The 16,378-nt window shown below is 44.0% G+C and overlaps 1 protein-coding gene across 6 annotated transcripts in view; it reads right to left on the bottom strand.

The window, feature by feature from the left end:
• The window catches only part of APBA1 (amyloid beta precursor protein binding family A member 1), a 230,421-nt gene that overhangs the window by 28,667 nt on the left and 185,376 nt on the right, over nt 1-16,378 (bottom strand). For all 6 annotated transcript variants that reach the window (XM_066257120.1, XM_066257122.1, XM_066257123.1 and 3 more), the window contains 2 exons: nt 11,585-11,624; nt 7,107-7,252 (listed from right to left, as the gene is read on the bottom strand). In XM_066257120.1, the coding sequence (XP_066113217.1) occupies nt 7,107-7,252; nt 11,585-11,624 (186 nt within the window). The remainder of the gene's footprint in view (nt 1-7,106; nt 7,253-11,584; nt 11,625-16,378) is intronic.

Here is a 16,378-nt window from a genome sequence, read left to right as displayed (position 1 = left end):
GGCTCAGGCAGGTCAGCCCCACTTCCAGGGGAAGAACAGAGAGTGAGGTGGGAATGAGGGCGGAATGAGGACAGGAAGCAGTTCCCCAGGCTCAGGCAGGTCAGCCCCACTTCCAGGGGAAGAACAGAGAGCGAGGTGGGAATGAGGGTGGAATGAGGACAGGAAGCAGTTCCCCAGGCTCAGGCAGGTCAGCCCCACTTCCAGGGGAAGAACAGAGAGCGAAGTGGGAATGAGGGCGGAATGAGGACAGGAAGCAGTTCCTCAGGCTCAGGCAGGTCAGCCCCACTTCCAGGGGAAGAACAGAGAGCGAAGTGGGAATGAGGGCGGAATGAGGACAGGAAGCAGTTCCTCAGGCTCAGGCAGGTCAGCCCCACTTCCAGGGGAAGAACAGAGAGCGAAGTGGGAATGAGGGCGGAATGAGGACAGGAAGCAGTTCCCCAGGCTCAGGCAGGTCAGCCCCACTTCCAGGGGAAAGAACAGAGAGCGAAGTGGGAATGAGGACAGGAAGCAGTTCCCCAGGCTCAGGCAGGTCAGCCCCACTTCCAGGGGAAGAACAGAGAGCGAGGTGGGAATGAGGGCGGAATGAGGACAGGAAGCAGTTCCCCAGGCTCAGGCAGGTCAGCCCCACTTCCAGGGGAAGAACAGAGAGTGAGGTGGGAATGAGGGTGGAATGGGGACAGGAAGCAGTTCCCCAGGCTCAGGCAGGTCAGCCCCACTTCCAGGGGAAGAACAGAGAGTGAGGTGGGAATGAGGGCGGAATGAGGACAGGAAGCAGTTCCTCAGGCTCAGGCAGGTCAGCCCCACTTCCAGGGGAAGAACAGAGAGCGAAGTGGGAATGAGGGCGGAATGAGGACAGGAAGCAGTTCCCCAGGCTCAGGCAGGTCAGCCCCACTTCCAGGGGAAGAACAGAGAGTGAGGTAGGAATGAGGGTGGAATGGGGACAGGAAGCAGTTCCCCAGGCTCAGGCAGGTCAGCCCCACTTCCAGGGGAAGAACAGAGAGCGAGGTGGGAATGAGGGCGGAATGGGGACAGGAAGCAGTTCCCCAGGCTCAGGCAGGTCAGCCCCACTTCCAGGGGAAGAACAGAGAGTGAGGTGGGAATGAGGGTGGAATGGGGACAGGAAGCAGTTCCCCAGGCTCAGGCAGGTCAGCCCCACTTCCAGGGGAAGAACAGAGAGCGAGGTGGGAATGAGGGCGGAATGAGGACAGGAAGCAGTTCCTCAGGCTCAGGCAGGTCAGCCCCACTTCCAGGGGAAGAACAGAGAGTGAGGTGGGAATGAGGGCGGAATGAGGACAGGAAGCAGTTCCCCAGGCTCAGGCAGGTCAGCCCCACTTCCAGGGGAAGAACAGAGAGCGAGGTGGGAATGAGGGTGGAATGAGGACAGGAAGCAGTTCCTCAGGCTCAGGCAGGTCAGCCCCACTTCCAGGGGAAGAACAGAGAGCGAAGTGGGAATGAGGGCGGAATGAGGACAGGAAGCAGTTCCTCAGGCTCAGGCAGGTCAGCCCCACTTCCAGGGGAAGAACAGAGAGCGAGGTGGGAATGAGGGTGGAATGAGGACAGGAAGCAGTTCCTCAGGCTCAGGCAGGTCAGCCCCACTTCCAGGGGAAGAACAGAGAGCGAAGTGGGAATGAGGGTGGGATGAGGCAGGGAGCCACCGTGGAGAGAGAGGAAGACAAGTGAGCGAGCTGCACTAGCTCCAAGTTTGCTCCTCCAGACAGAGTTCAGGCACGGTTCCCACACTGTGTGTGTGTGTGTGTGTGTGCGCGCGCGCACACGTGTGTGCAGGCTCTCTAGTGTACTTTAGATACCGACATCATGAAGAACACAGCTCTCTCCAGAATCTTCTCCCAAAACGTGTTCCAGAGAATCCTAGCAACAAGACTTGAACAGGCATCACACAGTGATAATGCATCTCTTAAAATAACTGTGGGAGCTTCTGGTTAAACAGAGTGAATTACGTTTCCTTAGTGCAGGACTTCTCAGGGCCTCCAACAAGCAATCACGTGTGGCAAATACCCCACCAGATGTATTCTGCAGGGTTTCTTGAGCTTATTTGCCAACAGAACCTTATCACTGCGACGCGCTCAGCCGAGCTGGAATGCCAGAGCACAGCCGAAGGACAGACGCTCCACAGACCGATGGTCTGCGCTTCTCCAAGACAGTGGTTCCCACATGGCAGCGTACACCAGAACCTCCCGAAGGGCTTGTGAAAACACAGGTTCCTGGACCCGACCCCGACAAGTTTCTGCCTAAGGAGGGGTCTGAGAATGTGCATTTGTAACAAGTTCTCAGGTGCTGCTGCTACTGCTGGCCCAGGGATCCTATTTTGCGAACTACTGCCTAATGCATTTCTAAGTTACATGGGGGCTTCCTGGCTGTATATTATTTCTTCTAAGATGAAAAAGTTTTTTAAAAATGGCATTTGTCTTCTAATGCTACTATTGCATTCAGACATACTTTATTTCTTATATTTTGGTAGATAGAAAACACTTTTAATTTCAGATTCCTCAGTCTGCCTTGTATGATTGCTACTTCAATACTCTTCTTTATTCCTTTATAAGACTACATGTTTCTCAAGGTCAAGGACTGGGTCTTGGTTAATTTTTTTTTTCATTTTTAAGTGAGAAGAGGGGAGATAGAGAGACAGACTCCCACATGCACCCTGACTGGGATCTACCTGGTGACCTGCATCTGGAGCTGATACTCTGCCCAACTGGGGCCATGCTTGCAGCCCAGTTAGTGTTAGTGCCTGAGGCAGAAGCTCCACAGAGCCATCCTCAGGACCCAGGGCCAACACTCTCTAATCAAATAAGCCATGGCTGTGGGAGCAAAAGGGAGAGAGAGAGAGCAAGTGAGGGAGGGAGAGAGGGGGGGGGAGAGAGAGAGACAGAGAGAGAGAGAGAGACAGAGAGAGAGAAGGGGGGGAGGGGAAGAGAAGCAGATGGTCATTTCTCCTGTGTGCCATGACTGAAATTGAACCTGGGACTTCCACATGCTGGGTGGACACTTTACCACTGAGACAACCAGCCAGGTAGTTAATTTTTTATATCTAAGATGTCAATCACTGGGATCTGCATAGGAACAGTTTGCTTTTTGAGCCAAATTCCTTTGTTTTCCTTTCACAGTATGTAGAAAATAAATGGCTAAACCACAACTCCAAATTCTCTCCCCATTTGACAAATACATCTGTAAGTTCTTTGTTAAATTAAGAAAATCATAATTCTTATGGCTCCAGGTATAAATCAAATATTAATATTCAATTAGAGTATACAGTTGGTGCTATGTGAGTGACAGATATCACAAATGATGGACAGACAGAAATTAAAGACTGTTTTAAAATGGAAAGCTAAGCTTCACGGTTTGTGTTTGCTCAGAGATAAAGCACCAGCAACACCAGGGCAGGACTCCTGGTGGGGCCCATGGGTCACACAGAGACCGTGGGCAGAGGACAGAGAGGCAAACGGGATCCTGCAGAGTCAGAGGTGAAGAAGGAACCAGAAACAAGAGGAGGAAAGTCCTTTGCCTTTGCTGAGGTGAGAATACACCAAGGCAGACATCCCTTATCAGTTGTGGTGAGGATATTGCTAAATAGGCTTCCAAATAAATCCACAGAGCTTTCCTCTCACCCTGCCCTACCTTCCTGGACAGACTCTGTAAAATCTGTGGCCTTATTCTGCTCTATATTTCTCTAGAGGTGGCCTGGAAAAACTTATTCCTATAAGCCAGCCTCTCTTTAGGAAAAAAACATGGCGTCACCGTCCTTAGAGAAAGGCATTTCTTACGCACATGTAGGCATCATAGCGCACACTCCCCTTGAGACCATCTTGACTGATCTGGAGAAATGCTCCTGGCCCCCCAGTTCTGTCTTCCCGGTGATAAAGTCTCCGCTCATGCTCCCCAAACAGGTAACTTTCTAGAATGTGCAGAAATAAACCATGGGCTTGAACGCAACCGTCTCTACTTACAACTGGAAAAAGTGTCAGGCTTGGTATAAAGGCAGGCAATCTAATGGGCATTTAAATGGATGTTAAGGGAATACAAGGCAGAAAATATTTAATAACAGGCAACAGTTCCTTCAGATGCAGAGAAGCACATTATAAAATGATACCTATGAATGAAATGCAACCATTTAATCTCACCGCTAGGTAATGAATTCTTCACACTAGAGTAATTTGCTGTAAAAATAAATATATGTTTTCCAGATGCCTATGCTACTCTCGGCAGGTCTGAAATAAATTTACAATCAGACAGCATCTATCCTGTTGTTCTGATGGGCAAGGCCCCTACTTTTTTTGTTAAAGTGAACAATGGAACTTGTAGATAACAACCCTTTGATGTTTCAAAGTACATTTTCTGGTTTCTTATTAGGGAGCTGGACTTTGAAGAAGGGAAACCACTCTCAGATACTCCGTGGAGATCAGAAGATATACAGGTGTACCTTAGAGATATTATGGGTTTTGTTCCAGGCCACTGCAAAAAGTGAGTATCGCAATAAAGTGAGTTGTGGCGGAGGCTCTTGCCTTCAATTTGTAAAAAAGGCAACATCTGTGAAGTGCAGTGAAGCAAGGAACGCCCGTAGTTCCCAGTGCACTTGGCTCTGGGAGGGATCTGGTACCAGACGCTGCAGTCTGCCCTGGGCACTGCTTCCTGCGCAGGGGATGTGCCTGTGCCTGCTGTCCCCTCCAGGACCATCTGTGGGAGTCAAGGGCTACCAGTCAGGAGCTATTCAATAAACAAGGTGCCCAGCATGAAACCTGAAGCTTAGTGTTTTAAACCCTGACAGACAAAACCTAGGGAAAAACTAATCTTAAAAACTAATCTCTCATGTCCCCCTTTGATAAGATTCCTGTGGAGCTTACCTAGTCCTAACTCCTTTGGGTTTGCATTGACCTATCTCACCTTAGCTCAGGAACCCTAAAGCCTCCACCCTTGGATCCTAGTGAAGACATATTCCCAGGGCCTGTCTCTCTCTCTCTCTGACTGCACCCTGTCATGACCTCTCTAGGTGGCTCTTCCAGGACTTTCTCCAGGACCTGTGAGTAATAACTTCTCTAAATCTCTTCTGTGGTCTTTTGCTCACCTGACACCCTGGGATCCTACATAACAAATGTTAATTTAACACAATTATAACATGCTGTGTTTGGTAACTGAGGGACACCAGAAGTCAGAACTATGACCCTAAAGACCTTGTTTTTAAAGTTCCCTGCCCTGGATAAAATGAGATGGGTCAGTGCCTGAGAAACAGCTTGTTCTCTCAGGGAGGTCTGTGTGTTCATACTTCGAAGGTTGTGCATTGTTGATCCTAAATTAAGAGCAGTGGTGGTATTAATGTCACCTCTTTATGATAAAGGGTGACACTGAAAAGAAATTAGGCCAAGCTTGGATGGGTAACTCAATAGGAACCTGATGTTCTATTGATAGAATTACAGTCTGGAAGACCAAGAAGATATGAAGTTCAGGTTCTGTTTTCACGGAGCTGTCCTGTTGGGAACCATGGGGTAATATGTATCTCTGTGGGTAGGGGGTGGGACTTCCTTGAAGGAAGTGAACCTTCCCACTGTCAATCATCCTGGGAGAAACTAATTTCGGGAAAAGACATAAATACCACAGAAGTAGGTCCCTGACACATAGATGAAATTGGTAGGTCTCTGTCAGTAATCTTTTTATTTATTTATTTATTTATTTATATTTTAAATTTTTTTAGGTGAGAGGAGGGGAGATCTGTCAGTAATCTTGACATTGAGCTACCCTTGATATAACTATAGATTACTCTCTACACCTTCCGATTCAGCAACTTTAGTAGTGCTGTCAAAAGTTGCAGCATGGGTTTACTCTATTATGGCAAAAGTTGAGGGAAGGGCCGGGAACACCCTGCACATTCACTGGCTTAATTCCTTTCTCATTCATGCTGCTGAGTTTGAGGGTCAGGCTCTCACTTTGTAGACTGCCATTTTCCCTCCCAAGACCCTGCACAGCCTTGTATATAAATGCTGAAGAAATACTTTCTTCTCAATTAAGAGATGAAGGACTCTTACTTAGTAGCTGCCTTCTATCTGAGATTTTTTTTTTCATTCCACCTTTCCCTACAAACACCACGATGAGACTTGTGAGTGTGTGAACAAGACGACATAAAAATGTGACTAGTTTCTTGAGGAAGGAGTTGAATTTGACCAGTTGAAACTGCATAAAACAGGTTCTAGAAAGTCCTAACTTATTCCAACTTTCTTGAAATACCTGGTTCTGGGTTTCCACAGTGATGCTCTCCCTGTGGCTCCAGGGTGGCTGCCCAGTGGTTCTGGGTGCTGGTGGCACTTAGGGACACTTGATTTGTGCGATGACACCTTAAGTGTCTCTGTAGTCCTGGGGATTGTCCGTAATTCTAGGTTGTGCTGGCTTCGTGGTGGAGATTCTAGAGCTCCGCGTTCCATGGGAGCACACCTGTTCTGGCTGGCTCAAACTCGTTGTGAACGATTTAAACTAAATGAAAGTCTGTTTTTGGATCAAACACTCTTTTTAAATCTTAGCAGAACAGATTCAAACAGGTTCTGACCAACTCAAACTAGTTTAAACTGCATTAGCCTTGCTCAGACATGTTGGGGCTGGCCAGGCTAGATCTGATCAAATGGTCTGTCTTCCTTGAAGGGAGCCGGTTCAATATAGCTTGAACAGGGCCAGCTTGACTGAAAGCAATGGGACCTAGTTGTGAACTACACTGTGACAGGAATGTTTAAGTCATGGAGTGCTAGCTGTCGGTAGAAATACAGTGATATGCCTCTTACATTAGAGTTAATAGTCAAAACGATATCCTTCCTCATTGTAGAGACTTTTCAAAGTTCATGATCATATGTATTTTATCTCAAGACTGGCCATTAAGAACAACCAAAATATACAGTATATATACATAAGGATTTCAGTATACTTTGGAAATCTTTTTTTTTTCTGTTTAGAGCCGTGAGCAGGTACATTATAAGCCCTGCCTGCAACGTCATCCCGATCCGCTCTCCTCTAAACTCAGGACTAGGTATGTGAGGTGTGGGTGACCACTGTGGACCGCTCAAGTACCCAACTCTGCCCACCACCCCCACAGACCATACAGTCCCCCTCACCTTGATCCTGCTCACTGCTTCCTGGGCTTGCATCATGCGCACGTTTTTGGAGGGAGTTTTGTCTGAGAGCAGCTGGGTGGAACCAAGGTAATTGGCAGCAAAAATGATTCCATCGATTAAGTCTTCGGGGTCACAAGGTCCAGGAACTGTAACACACAGAGCCATGGTGGTGAGTGAAGCCACCCTGGGGCACACCTGCCAAATCCCTGGCACACCACCCCCTCCCCACTGCTCGCCTCTGGCACAGGGGGCGCTCCTCCGACCCCTGAGCCATCGTATCAACCTGTTAGTCTAAAGTATCTGTCATTCACCCCTCATCTTCAAATAATAGAAACATTTTTTTTTTCTCAGAGTAACTTACTTCATCCAGGTCATTTACTGTGAGAAATGATGTGAGTATTTACGTAAGTATAAAACTGGAAATGTTTTCATGAAGGATGTGTTTCTCCTGTGACACAGTGAGCTCTCTGGGGACAAGGACTATGTCATAGTCATCTTTGGCTCTCTTGTGTCTGGCTAGCATCTGTCACCCAGAGGAAATCAAATAAATGCTTGCCTGACAAATGGTTAGGTAAGCAGTTCCTTGACTTGCCACCCATTTATATCTTCTCCCTCTTCATTTATTTCCATAATGGGGGAAATACATTTTATAAATCAGAAAAATGAGAAATTTATTTCAGAATGTCTGATTCCCATAATAGCCTCTGACCCCAGTTCTGGGAGACAGCTAACAGTACTCCAAAGCTGTGGTCTCAGGCTGCCAACCTGGCTGACGTACAGATCGTAAGCTTCCAGTCTGGTTCTGCATACAGATCAAGTCCAAGGAAAATGGGAATCTGTTTCACTGATTAGCCTTTTATATCAAACTTTAGCTTTATTTTATTTATTTATTTAAAAAAATATTTTATTGATTTGGGGAGGGGAGAGGAAGAAGATAGATACAGATACATCAATATGTTCCTTTATGTGCCCTGACTGGGGATTGAACCAGCAACTTCTGTGCTTTGGGACGATGCTCTAACCCAGTGGTCCCCAACCTTTTTTGGGCCACAGACCAGTTTAATGTCAGAAAATATTTTCACGGACCAGCCTTTAGGGTGGGATGGATAAATGTATCACGTGACCAAGACAAGCATCAAGAGTGAGTCTTAGACAGATGTAACAGAGGGAATCTGGTCATATTTTAAAAATAAAACATCATTCAGACTAAACTATAAATAAAACGAAAATAATGTAAGTTATTTTTTCTTTCTCTGCAGACCGGTACCAAATGGCCCACGGACAGGTACCATAGGGCCACTGCTCTAACCAAACGAGCTATCTGGCCAGGCTCAAACTTTAGTTTTAAATATTTGCCCTGGCCGGAGAGTTCAGCTGGTTAGAGCATCGTCCCAAAGTGCAGAGGTTGTCGGTTTGATCCCCATTCACGGCACAGACAGGAACAGATAGATCATCCTGCCTCTCTCTCTCCCTTCCTCTCTTGCTAAAATCAATAAATAAATGTTAAAAAACCAAAAAGCTTTAAAAAATAAATAATTAAAATGGAAGTATATGACTCTAACCATAATTGCCTATAAATGCTACTTGACATTAAAATATATCTGGGGCTAAGATATAACTAACTATAATAGACGTACTAAGAAAGGCATTCTAATTCTGCAATGAAAACATGTATTTTCTTTGGCTTGAATGCCATATTTGCAGAGACTAAAATATACGTTTTAACCCCCAGTTAAAACCTCAGGATCTTAAATTAGATACCTTGAAATGGAAGCAATTTGCTTTTTCCTTTTGGAGAACTAATCTGAAATGGTTTTAATTTTTATTCTTAAACATGAAGCTCATGTTGAGTTTTAACAGCCCCTTCCCACAATAAGCTACTTATCAGGGTACAGACTTAAAATAATCTATTCATTTTTTTCTAAAACCAAGGTGGTGGTTGAAACAAAGAAATTAACAATGTTTTGGGAAATGCTTTCATAAAGCATCTGTATAGTAATTAAAAAAGGAAACCTGTTATTTGTCTTATTTGGGAAACACTTCTAGACAAACACTGAGTGGTACAGAGCCTAATGGCCACCACTACCTACTGGTAATTTCCATTCTTCTCAACAGCCATGTTTCTCATCCTGAAATTTTTCTAGATGTAGGATGAATTCAGGTGGTTTACATTGTATATTATACAATTTAGTTGTATAGCAAAAAAGCAGTAGTCAGACTAAAATAATCAAACAAGTTTGGAACCACATTATGCTTTGTAAAATGTAAATGATTATTAATATTCTATTACAAATTCCTGTGATGGATATACAATGTTACTTAAACATAATCATTTTTGTCAACCAGTTATTGTGAAAAAAGTTCTCATCTGGGATAGTAACTTTTAAAAATGTTCTACTTCTTTGTGAAAATAACAAATGTCATAGAAAAGTAAAAATTAAACACCTCTTTATGACTTCCAATATCATACTATACTTATCTCTGATTTAGCTCTACTCACTGAAAAGAATCCCTCTTGAACCTTAGTAAGTGTGAATATGCAGATACGTTTAAGAGCAATCCAAATAATATGTAAATGACTGTGTAAATGTCAAGCAGCCAAGAGACAGAAATATTGGATCTAAACAAATTATACATTCGAGATGTAATCTTACGCTCTTTATCCTGCAGGGAAACTGATTATAATAAAATGTCACTGTTACTGTAACATATCCAGAAAGAAAGCACCCCAATTTCATATATTCACTTTAGTCTCAGATGTTAGTGTATTATATTAAAAAGTTAAAACAATTAAAGTTATAATGTTCCTAAGTAAAAGAAACACAGGTTTCATTTTGAAATGTGTTTTTCTTTCCAGTGATGCCTTTGTGGTCCTCGGTGGATGACCAGGCACATGTTATCTGTACCTTTGCCCTCAAGTCAATGCTAAGCTTGGAGGACCAGATATGAAGAAAAATGGAGTTTCCAAACGTCCCATAACTCCTATAGGTGCTCTTATGAAATTTTGAGGCTTCATAAAAATGGCACAAATAGACCCTAGCTAGTTTGTTAGTGGATAGAGTGTCAGCCCAGCATATGGATGTTCCGGGTTTAATCCCTAGTCAGGGCACACAGGGGAAGCAACCATCTGCTTCGCCCCCCTCCCTCTCCACCTTCTCTTCCTCTTCCCCTCCTGCAGTCAGTGGCTTGATTGGTTTGAGCATGGCCTATGGCACCGAAGATAGTTCAGTTGGTCCAAGCACATTGGCCTCAGACACTAAAAATTGCTTGGTTGATTTGAGCATTGGTTGCCAAATGGATCCCAGTAGGGGTACTTGCAGGAGTCTGCCTCACTATTCCCCCCTCCTCTCATCTAACAACAACAACGAAAAAGGCACAAATAATTTACAGATGACTCAAGAATGAAACCTGAGTAACTGAACCTAACCTATGAGCATGTTCTGGGTTTCAGACCTGAAGGTTCAAAGAGGTTTCATTCCCAGGCAGTAGAATACACCAATTTTTTATTCACAGGATCCAAAGACCAGATATGACCTCAAAGCGATGCCTAGGCATTCTCTGGCTCCAGCAAATCTTCCTTCAAAGAAATGGCAATCCATCCTACCCAAGAAAGCCTCTGCCGTCCTCCTGGTAGAGAATCAGTGCTACTGTAGCTACCAGGTGCCTTTATGTGAATGAAAAATGGGCATTCCGTTTGTGTGATCTGACCCCAATCTGGGGTGCCGAGGTTGGGCTACTAGGCCTGATGGGTAAGTATCCCTGGGCAGGGAGCAACCCACACAACTATGTGGCAGTCCTGTATAGAATGCAGGGAGAATTAATGGAGTCAGACTGCCAGTTCACAGCCTCACTCTGCTACTCGTTAACTGTGTGATCTAAGGTAAGTTGCTCACCTCTTTGATGCCTCGGTCCTCTCATACATAACATGGGGATAATGATAACACCCACTTCACAAGATCAGTTTGAGGATTCAATTAGTTATTACATGGAAAGTGCTTAGAACAGGAGCTGGCAAAAAGTAAGAGTTTAATAAATGTTTCTATTGCTAGCTCATCCAAGCAAGAGACAGAAATTATTGGGAAGGTTTTTGTTGTTGTTTTTTGTTTTCATTAAGTGAAGGGGACCAAACTTTCTCCCCTTTACTTCAGCTTATAGTCCTTGATGGATATAAGAGGTGTACTGGTGCAGACATGGGAAACTTGGGTTTCAGATTCAATATGATCATTACTAAGCTAGGCAAAGCCCCCTACCCCAGACTCAAGTTCTCACGGACAGGATCAGCAAAGGGAGGGAGGAGGCTCTTCAGAGGCTCACAGCTATTGTTTTAGTCTAAGGTTCTAAGATGGTTAAGACTGTGAATTCATTGGCTCCATGGCTTTTCTTCTTCACTATTGCCTTCTAGCCCAGTGCTTCAAACACCCTAAATGTTGAAAGATTCAGGAATGACCCAGTGCTCAATATTTCCTTTTAGCTCTTACCTTCAACGTAGGTTGGGAATGACGCCAAGCTTTTTCTTGACTGTAATTAAGACAAAGAGGTTTCAGAAAGGGTAATGCATGATGAAATATGCATTAACACAACCATCCGTTCAACATAAAAAATAAACACATCACCAGTGGCAGAGATTAACCAGTTATCAATCATTTTTGGTTACAGAAAATAAAGTGTAAAGAAACATATGCATTTCTCATTCAAGGTTACCCCAAGCCCAGAACCATCCATTCATATTTTAGATAATCTGAAAATCCTCCATTCTATAATCAGAGAGATGATCATCAGCTTAAAGAATATCCCACAAACCAAAATTTATAATCTGCAATAGCAGTAAAAACAGCTTAGTTTGTATTCTTAAGAATCTGGGTTTCTAACTAAAAACTGCTGATTAATGAAAGCACCAACAATATAATTATATTGCAAGATTAAGAATTCTCTTGGAGAATTTTATTTCATGTTAGGTCTTTGCTGCAGTGATCTCTCACTGTGCTAAAAATGTTTGCTGGAGTTTTTAATCTCTTCCCATCATCTCTTACTGATTTATGTTAGTTTAAATTTTTCACTATATATGCAGTTATCACGTGTTACTTTATAAAGTAAGAATACAACCAACAAGGAGTAAATTAAAAACTCTAAAATTCTGTATATTAAGTAACAACTTGGAGCAAAGGTCAGTCTCCCAACAGCACCTTTGGAAGAGACTATGAGCAACTAGAAACCCTCTGGACCCCACTGGACAGCAGTTTAAACCTCAGCTCTCAGAGGAGCGATACTTACCATTGGTTCCTTTCACAAGCACATGTCCTAGGGACAACTCTGAGTGGCACAAGAGTAAGAAATTCATTCCTACTTAAGCCAGTAATGGAATTTGTAGCTGATCTCTGTGGGGCAGGGTGATGTGAGCACTGCAGGAGAATGGAGAGCTAATGTCAAAGACAAGAGTCCCTAAAATGGTCTGACCAGGTGGTAGTGCAGTGGCTAGAGTGTTGGCATAAGATGCTGAGGACCCAGGTTCAAAACCCTGAGGTTGCTGGCTTGAGCATGGGCTCACCAGCTTGAGCACGGGATTGCTGGCTTGAGTGTGGGATCACAGACATGACCCCATGGTCCCTGTCTTGAGCACAAAGGTCACTGGCTTAAACCTTACAGTCATGACTTGAGCACAAGGTCACTGGCTTGAGCAAGGGGTCACTCAGTCTGCTGTAGCCCCCCTGTCAAGGCACATATGAGAAAGCAATCAATGAACAACTAAAGTGCTGCAACAAAGAATTGATGCTTCTCATCTCTCTCCCTTCCTGTCTGTCTGTCCCTGTCTATCCCCTGCCCCCTCTCTCACATGCACACACACTAAGAAAAAGAAAGGAGTCCAGTTTGCATGGCGAAGGGTTAGCCTCAGAGAGCCTAAAAATTTTCATTGCTAAGAATCTACAAGGTGTTAGGTAATCATTAAAATATATACCATTTAGAAAAAAGGTATCCAGTACAGCAGTGGTCCCAACCTTTTTTGGGCCACAGACTGGTTTAATGTCAGAAAATATTTTCACGGACCAGCCTTTAGGTCACATGTATCACGTGACCAAGACAAGCGTCAAGAGTGAGTCTTAGACGGATGTAACAGAGGGAATCTGGTCATTTTTTAAAAATAAAACATCGTTCAGACTTAAATATAAATAAAATGGAAATAATGTAAGTTATTTATTTTTTTCTCTGTGGACCAGTACCAAATGGCCCCCGGACCGGTACCAGTCGCAGCCCGGGAGTTGGGGACCACTGCAGTAGAGTATAGCTACTACAGGTTGACTTGAAGTGAGGTTATGCTCTGGTGTTCCTGGTGGGCTGGAAGGGTGAAGAGCCCTGCATGAGGGCTGGGATGTCATGGGAAACAATTCCATATCATAGTACTTCATACAGTGCTTGTCACTTGGATGACAGGAATGACAAAGGGATGATTAATTAGTTGACTTGCACAAAATTCTAAAAAAATAGCAGTGTTGTTATGTGAAAAATTGGAGGCAAATAAAGACACTTTATTTTCGGACTCTAACTCAAGTCAGGACAATGACAAAAATTCAACACTAATTATACAATACACTTCACAGAGCAACCTGTCAGTAAACCTGCTGCTGATGTGGTCACTGGGATGAAATGCTTCCTTACACCAAAGAGTGTGGGTTTCTGGTTTTAGAAATGATCACCTTTAAAAAGAAACTAAAGACATAAGTCCATTAGGAATAACAGCTTATTGGCTGCTACTGCATTTATAAAAAAAATTTATACTGTGTGAAAGCCAAGATATGGGGATAGAAGGAAAAAGAAATCCAGTTCAATAATACTTTACATTAATTTTACTTTCTATATATTCAAGTGAGAGGACAGGCCGGGTGAGTGCCAATGGCCAAGTCTGTCTCATTTGGTTGGTTTAAAGAAAAACAATCCATAACTTTAGGGCATGCAAATGGAAGCTAACTTCTTCATAAAGGTTAAAGATTTCCAAATTATTTTTCCCTAACCATCTTCCTGTCCTTGTGCAGCTAAGGGTCTGGGTAATAAGGGTTTAGTTTGTTTAATTAAAATGGTAAGCCTTCAGGTACCTCCAAGAAGCCAATTCAGATTTTCTTGGCCTACTGGGTACTTTTCTGAATGCTATTTTCAAGGACAGTGTTCAGATTTTAGTAGAAACTACAGAAGAATTATTTCAGTCTAAAGCTCTAAAAACTGCTGTTTTATTTAGAGCTACAATGGAGGGCATTGGGTGCATTAGCTTATTCTCTATTCATGAGCTCATGACTGGCTTTCACCAGTCTCTGGGGTACTACATTTTTTAAAAAGAGTTTTGTGAAATGAAAGAATCTCTAATTATTGCACACAAAGAGGATTTTCATCATTATTTCTAAGGATATGTAGAAACATGTGCCAAGTCCTATAGGAACTGAGAAACTAACAAATTTGCCTTGCTTATTATAGCTGATGAATAATCAAATGTTGACTGTTCAGATCTCTGATCAGGCCTTTATTTTCTCACATGTGGGCAGAGATGAACATTAGTTAATCCTTAACATTCAAAAATTAATAAAACCACATTCGAGAAGATAAAGGCCAACATACTTGGGATTTTCCAGGAGGTCACAGTACCAATGTGCAGAACCCGGAGGCCTGACGACTGGAATAATAATGTACAAGCCACCTTGTTCATTCAGTGTGTGACCTACAAGCACTTTCACCCTAAGGACAGCAGATCCTGGTGTTAGGAACCTGGGCCCACAGGTGCTCTGGGTTCAAAGCCTGGTCCCACCAGTTGTAAGCCCTGGGACCTCAGATAAGTTAGTCAACCTCTAAGCTTCCTCAGCTAACCCATAAAGACAATAATTCCTACTCAGAGAATTATTTTAAGGATTAAATGAAATACTATCTGATTTGTCTGGCCTGGTGCTCACTGCTGTTATTCTTATCGTTGCGGCTGCCTCTCTTTCCTTCTTGCCATTTGTTCTCCCCGCTCTGTGTGCTATGAGTGAGATATGCGGCAAAGCTGTGGGAGTCGGGGCAGCAGGAACTGTGACCCCATTAGTCCCGTTCCTTTAGTCCTGAAGCCTGTGGTTTGAGGATCAAGACCAAGGGAGGACAGAATATATTTCAAATCTAAATTATAATGCTGCTTCAGAGAAGGTCTCCTTGTGTTTGCTTGGTTGACTATGAACAGAGTTACTTCCCCCTGCATGAATATATAACAGCACATGTATGTGCAGTCAATGATACTTCAAATATAAATTTCAACCTGGGCTCCCTTTAGAAGGGCTCTGCCACCCAGACCTAAATGGAGTTTGCTTTATTCCATTTTTATTTAATTGAAAATTATTAGCAAAATGGGGGGAAATGAGACAACCCAATCATTCATTGTGTGGTTTGCCTCCCGAACATATATCCTCAGCGTCAACTAGGCAGCCACTATATTTAGAGCGAGCTGAGCCCACCCACAGATTGTGAAGCAGGCCAATATCTGTCTGATGCTAGCTTATAATGAGGTGGGGGAGGCAGTGAGCTGGGTGTCGCAAGATGCAGGTGCTGGAGGAGGCAGCAGCAAGCCTCAGGGGAAAACACCTGCCCTTTTTAGCCCGAGAGACCCTAGTGGGAGCAAGCAGCGTCTTCCTGCTCACATATCCTCTGCCAGAGCTCAGTTTGGCTCCCTAAGTAAGGCGACAGTATGATTTGTTGTCCAAAGGCACACTTCAGGGCTGCACTGTCCAAGAGCCCCCTGCTGCACATGGCTATTTTAGTTAATTGAAACTGAATAAAATGGCAAATTCAGGTCCTCAGTACCATTAGCCACATGCTGAGGGCTTACCAGTCACACATGGCTGGTGACTACCATAGAGGACAAGACAGAAACAGAACATTTCCAGTGTTGCAGCTGGTTCTCTGGACAGCACTGCTCTAAAGAGTGAGAAGGGGTGCTGACCAGGTATGCCACAGGACAACGGCTGTGAGCCAGAACCGCCACAGACAAACCTGGTCACCCTGTCATCATAAAAGATATTTCACTCGGCCCAGAAATAAGGGGTTATTTTAAAAAATCAACCCATTTTCCAAACCACATGGTACCTGAGACCTGAAACACAAGAAAGATGGCTGCTACAGAGTGTGTTTGATGCCCTACAGCCAACACTGTCCAAGGGGATTTTCTGCACTGGTGCAATGTTCTGTAATCTCCCCTGTACAGTACAGTAGCCACTAGTGGTATGGGGCTACAGGTGATTGACGTGTGCCTAGTGTGCCTGCAGGAG

This window comes from Saccopteryx bilineata, chromosome 2 (assembly GCF_036850765.1).
Source record: "Saccopteryx bilineata isolate mSacBil1 chromosome 2, mSacBil1_pri_phased_curated, whole genome shotgun sequence".
Lineage (NCBI taxonomy): Eukaryota > Metazoa > Chordata > Mammalia > Chiroptera > Emballonuridae > Saccopteryx > Saccopteryx bilineata.
This window is presented reverse-complemented; position numbering and strand designations above follow the sequence as displayed.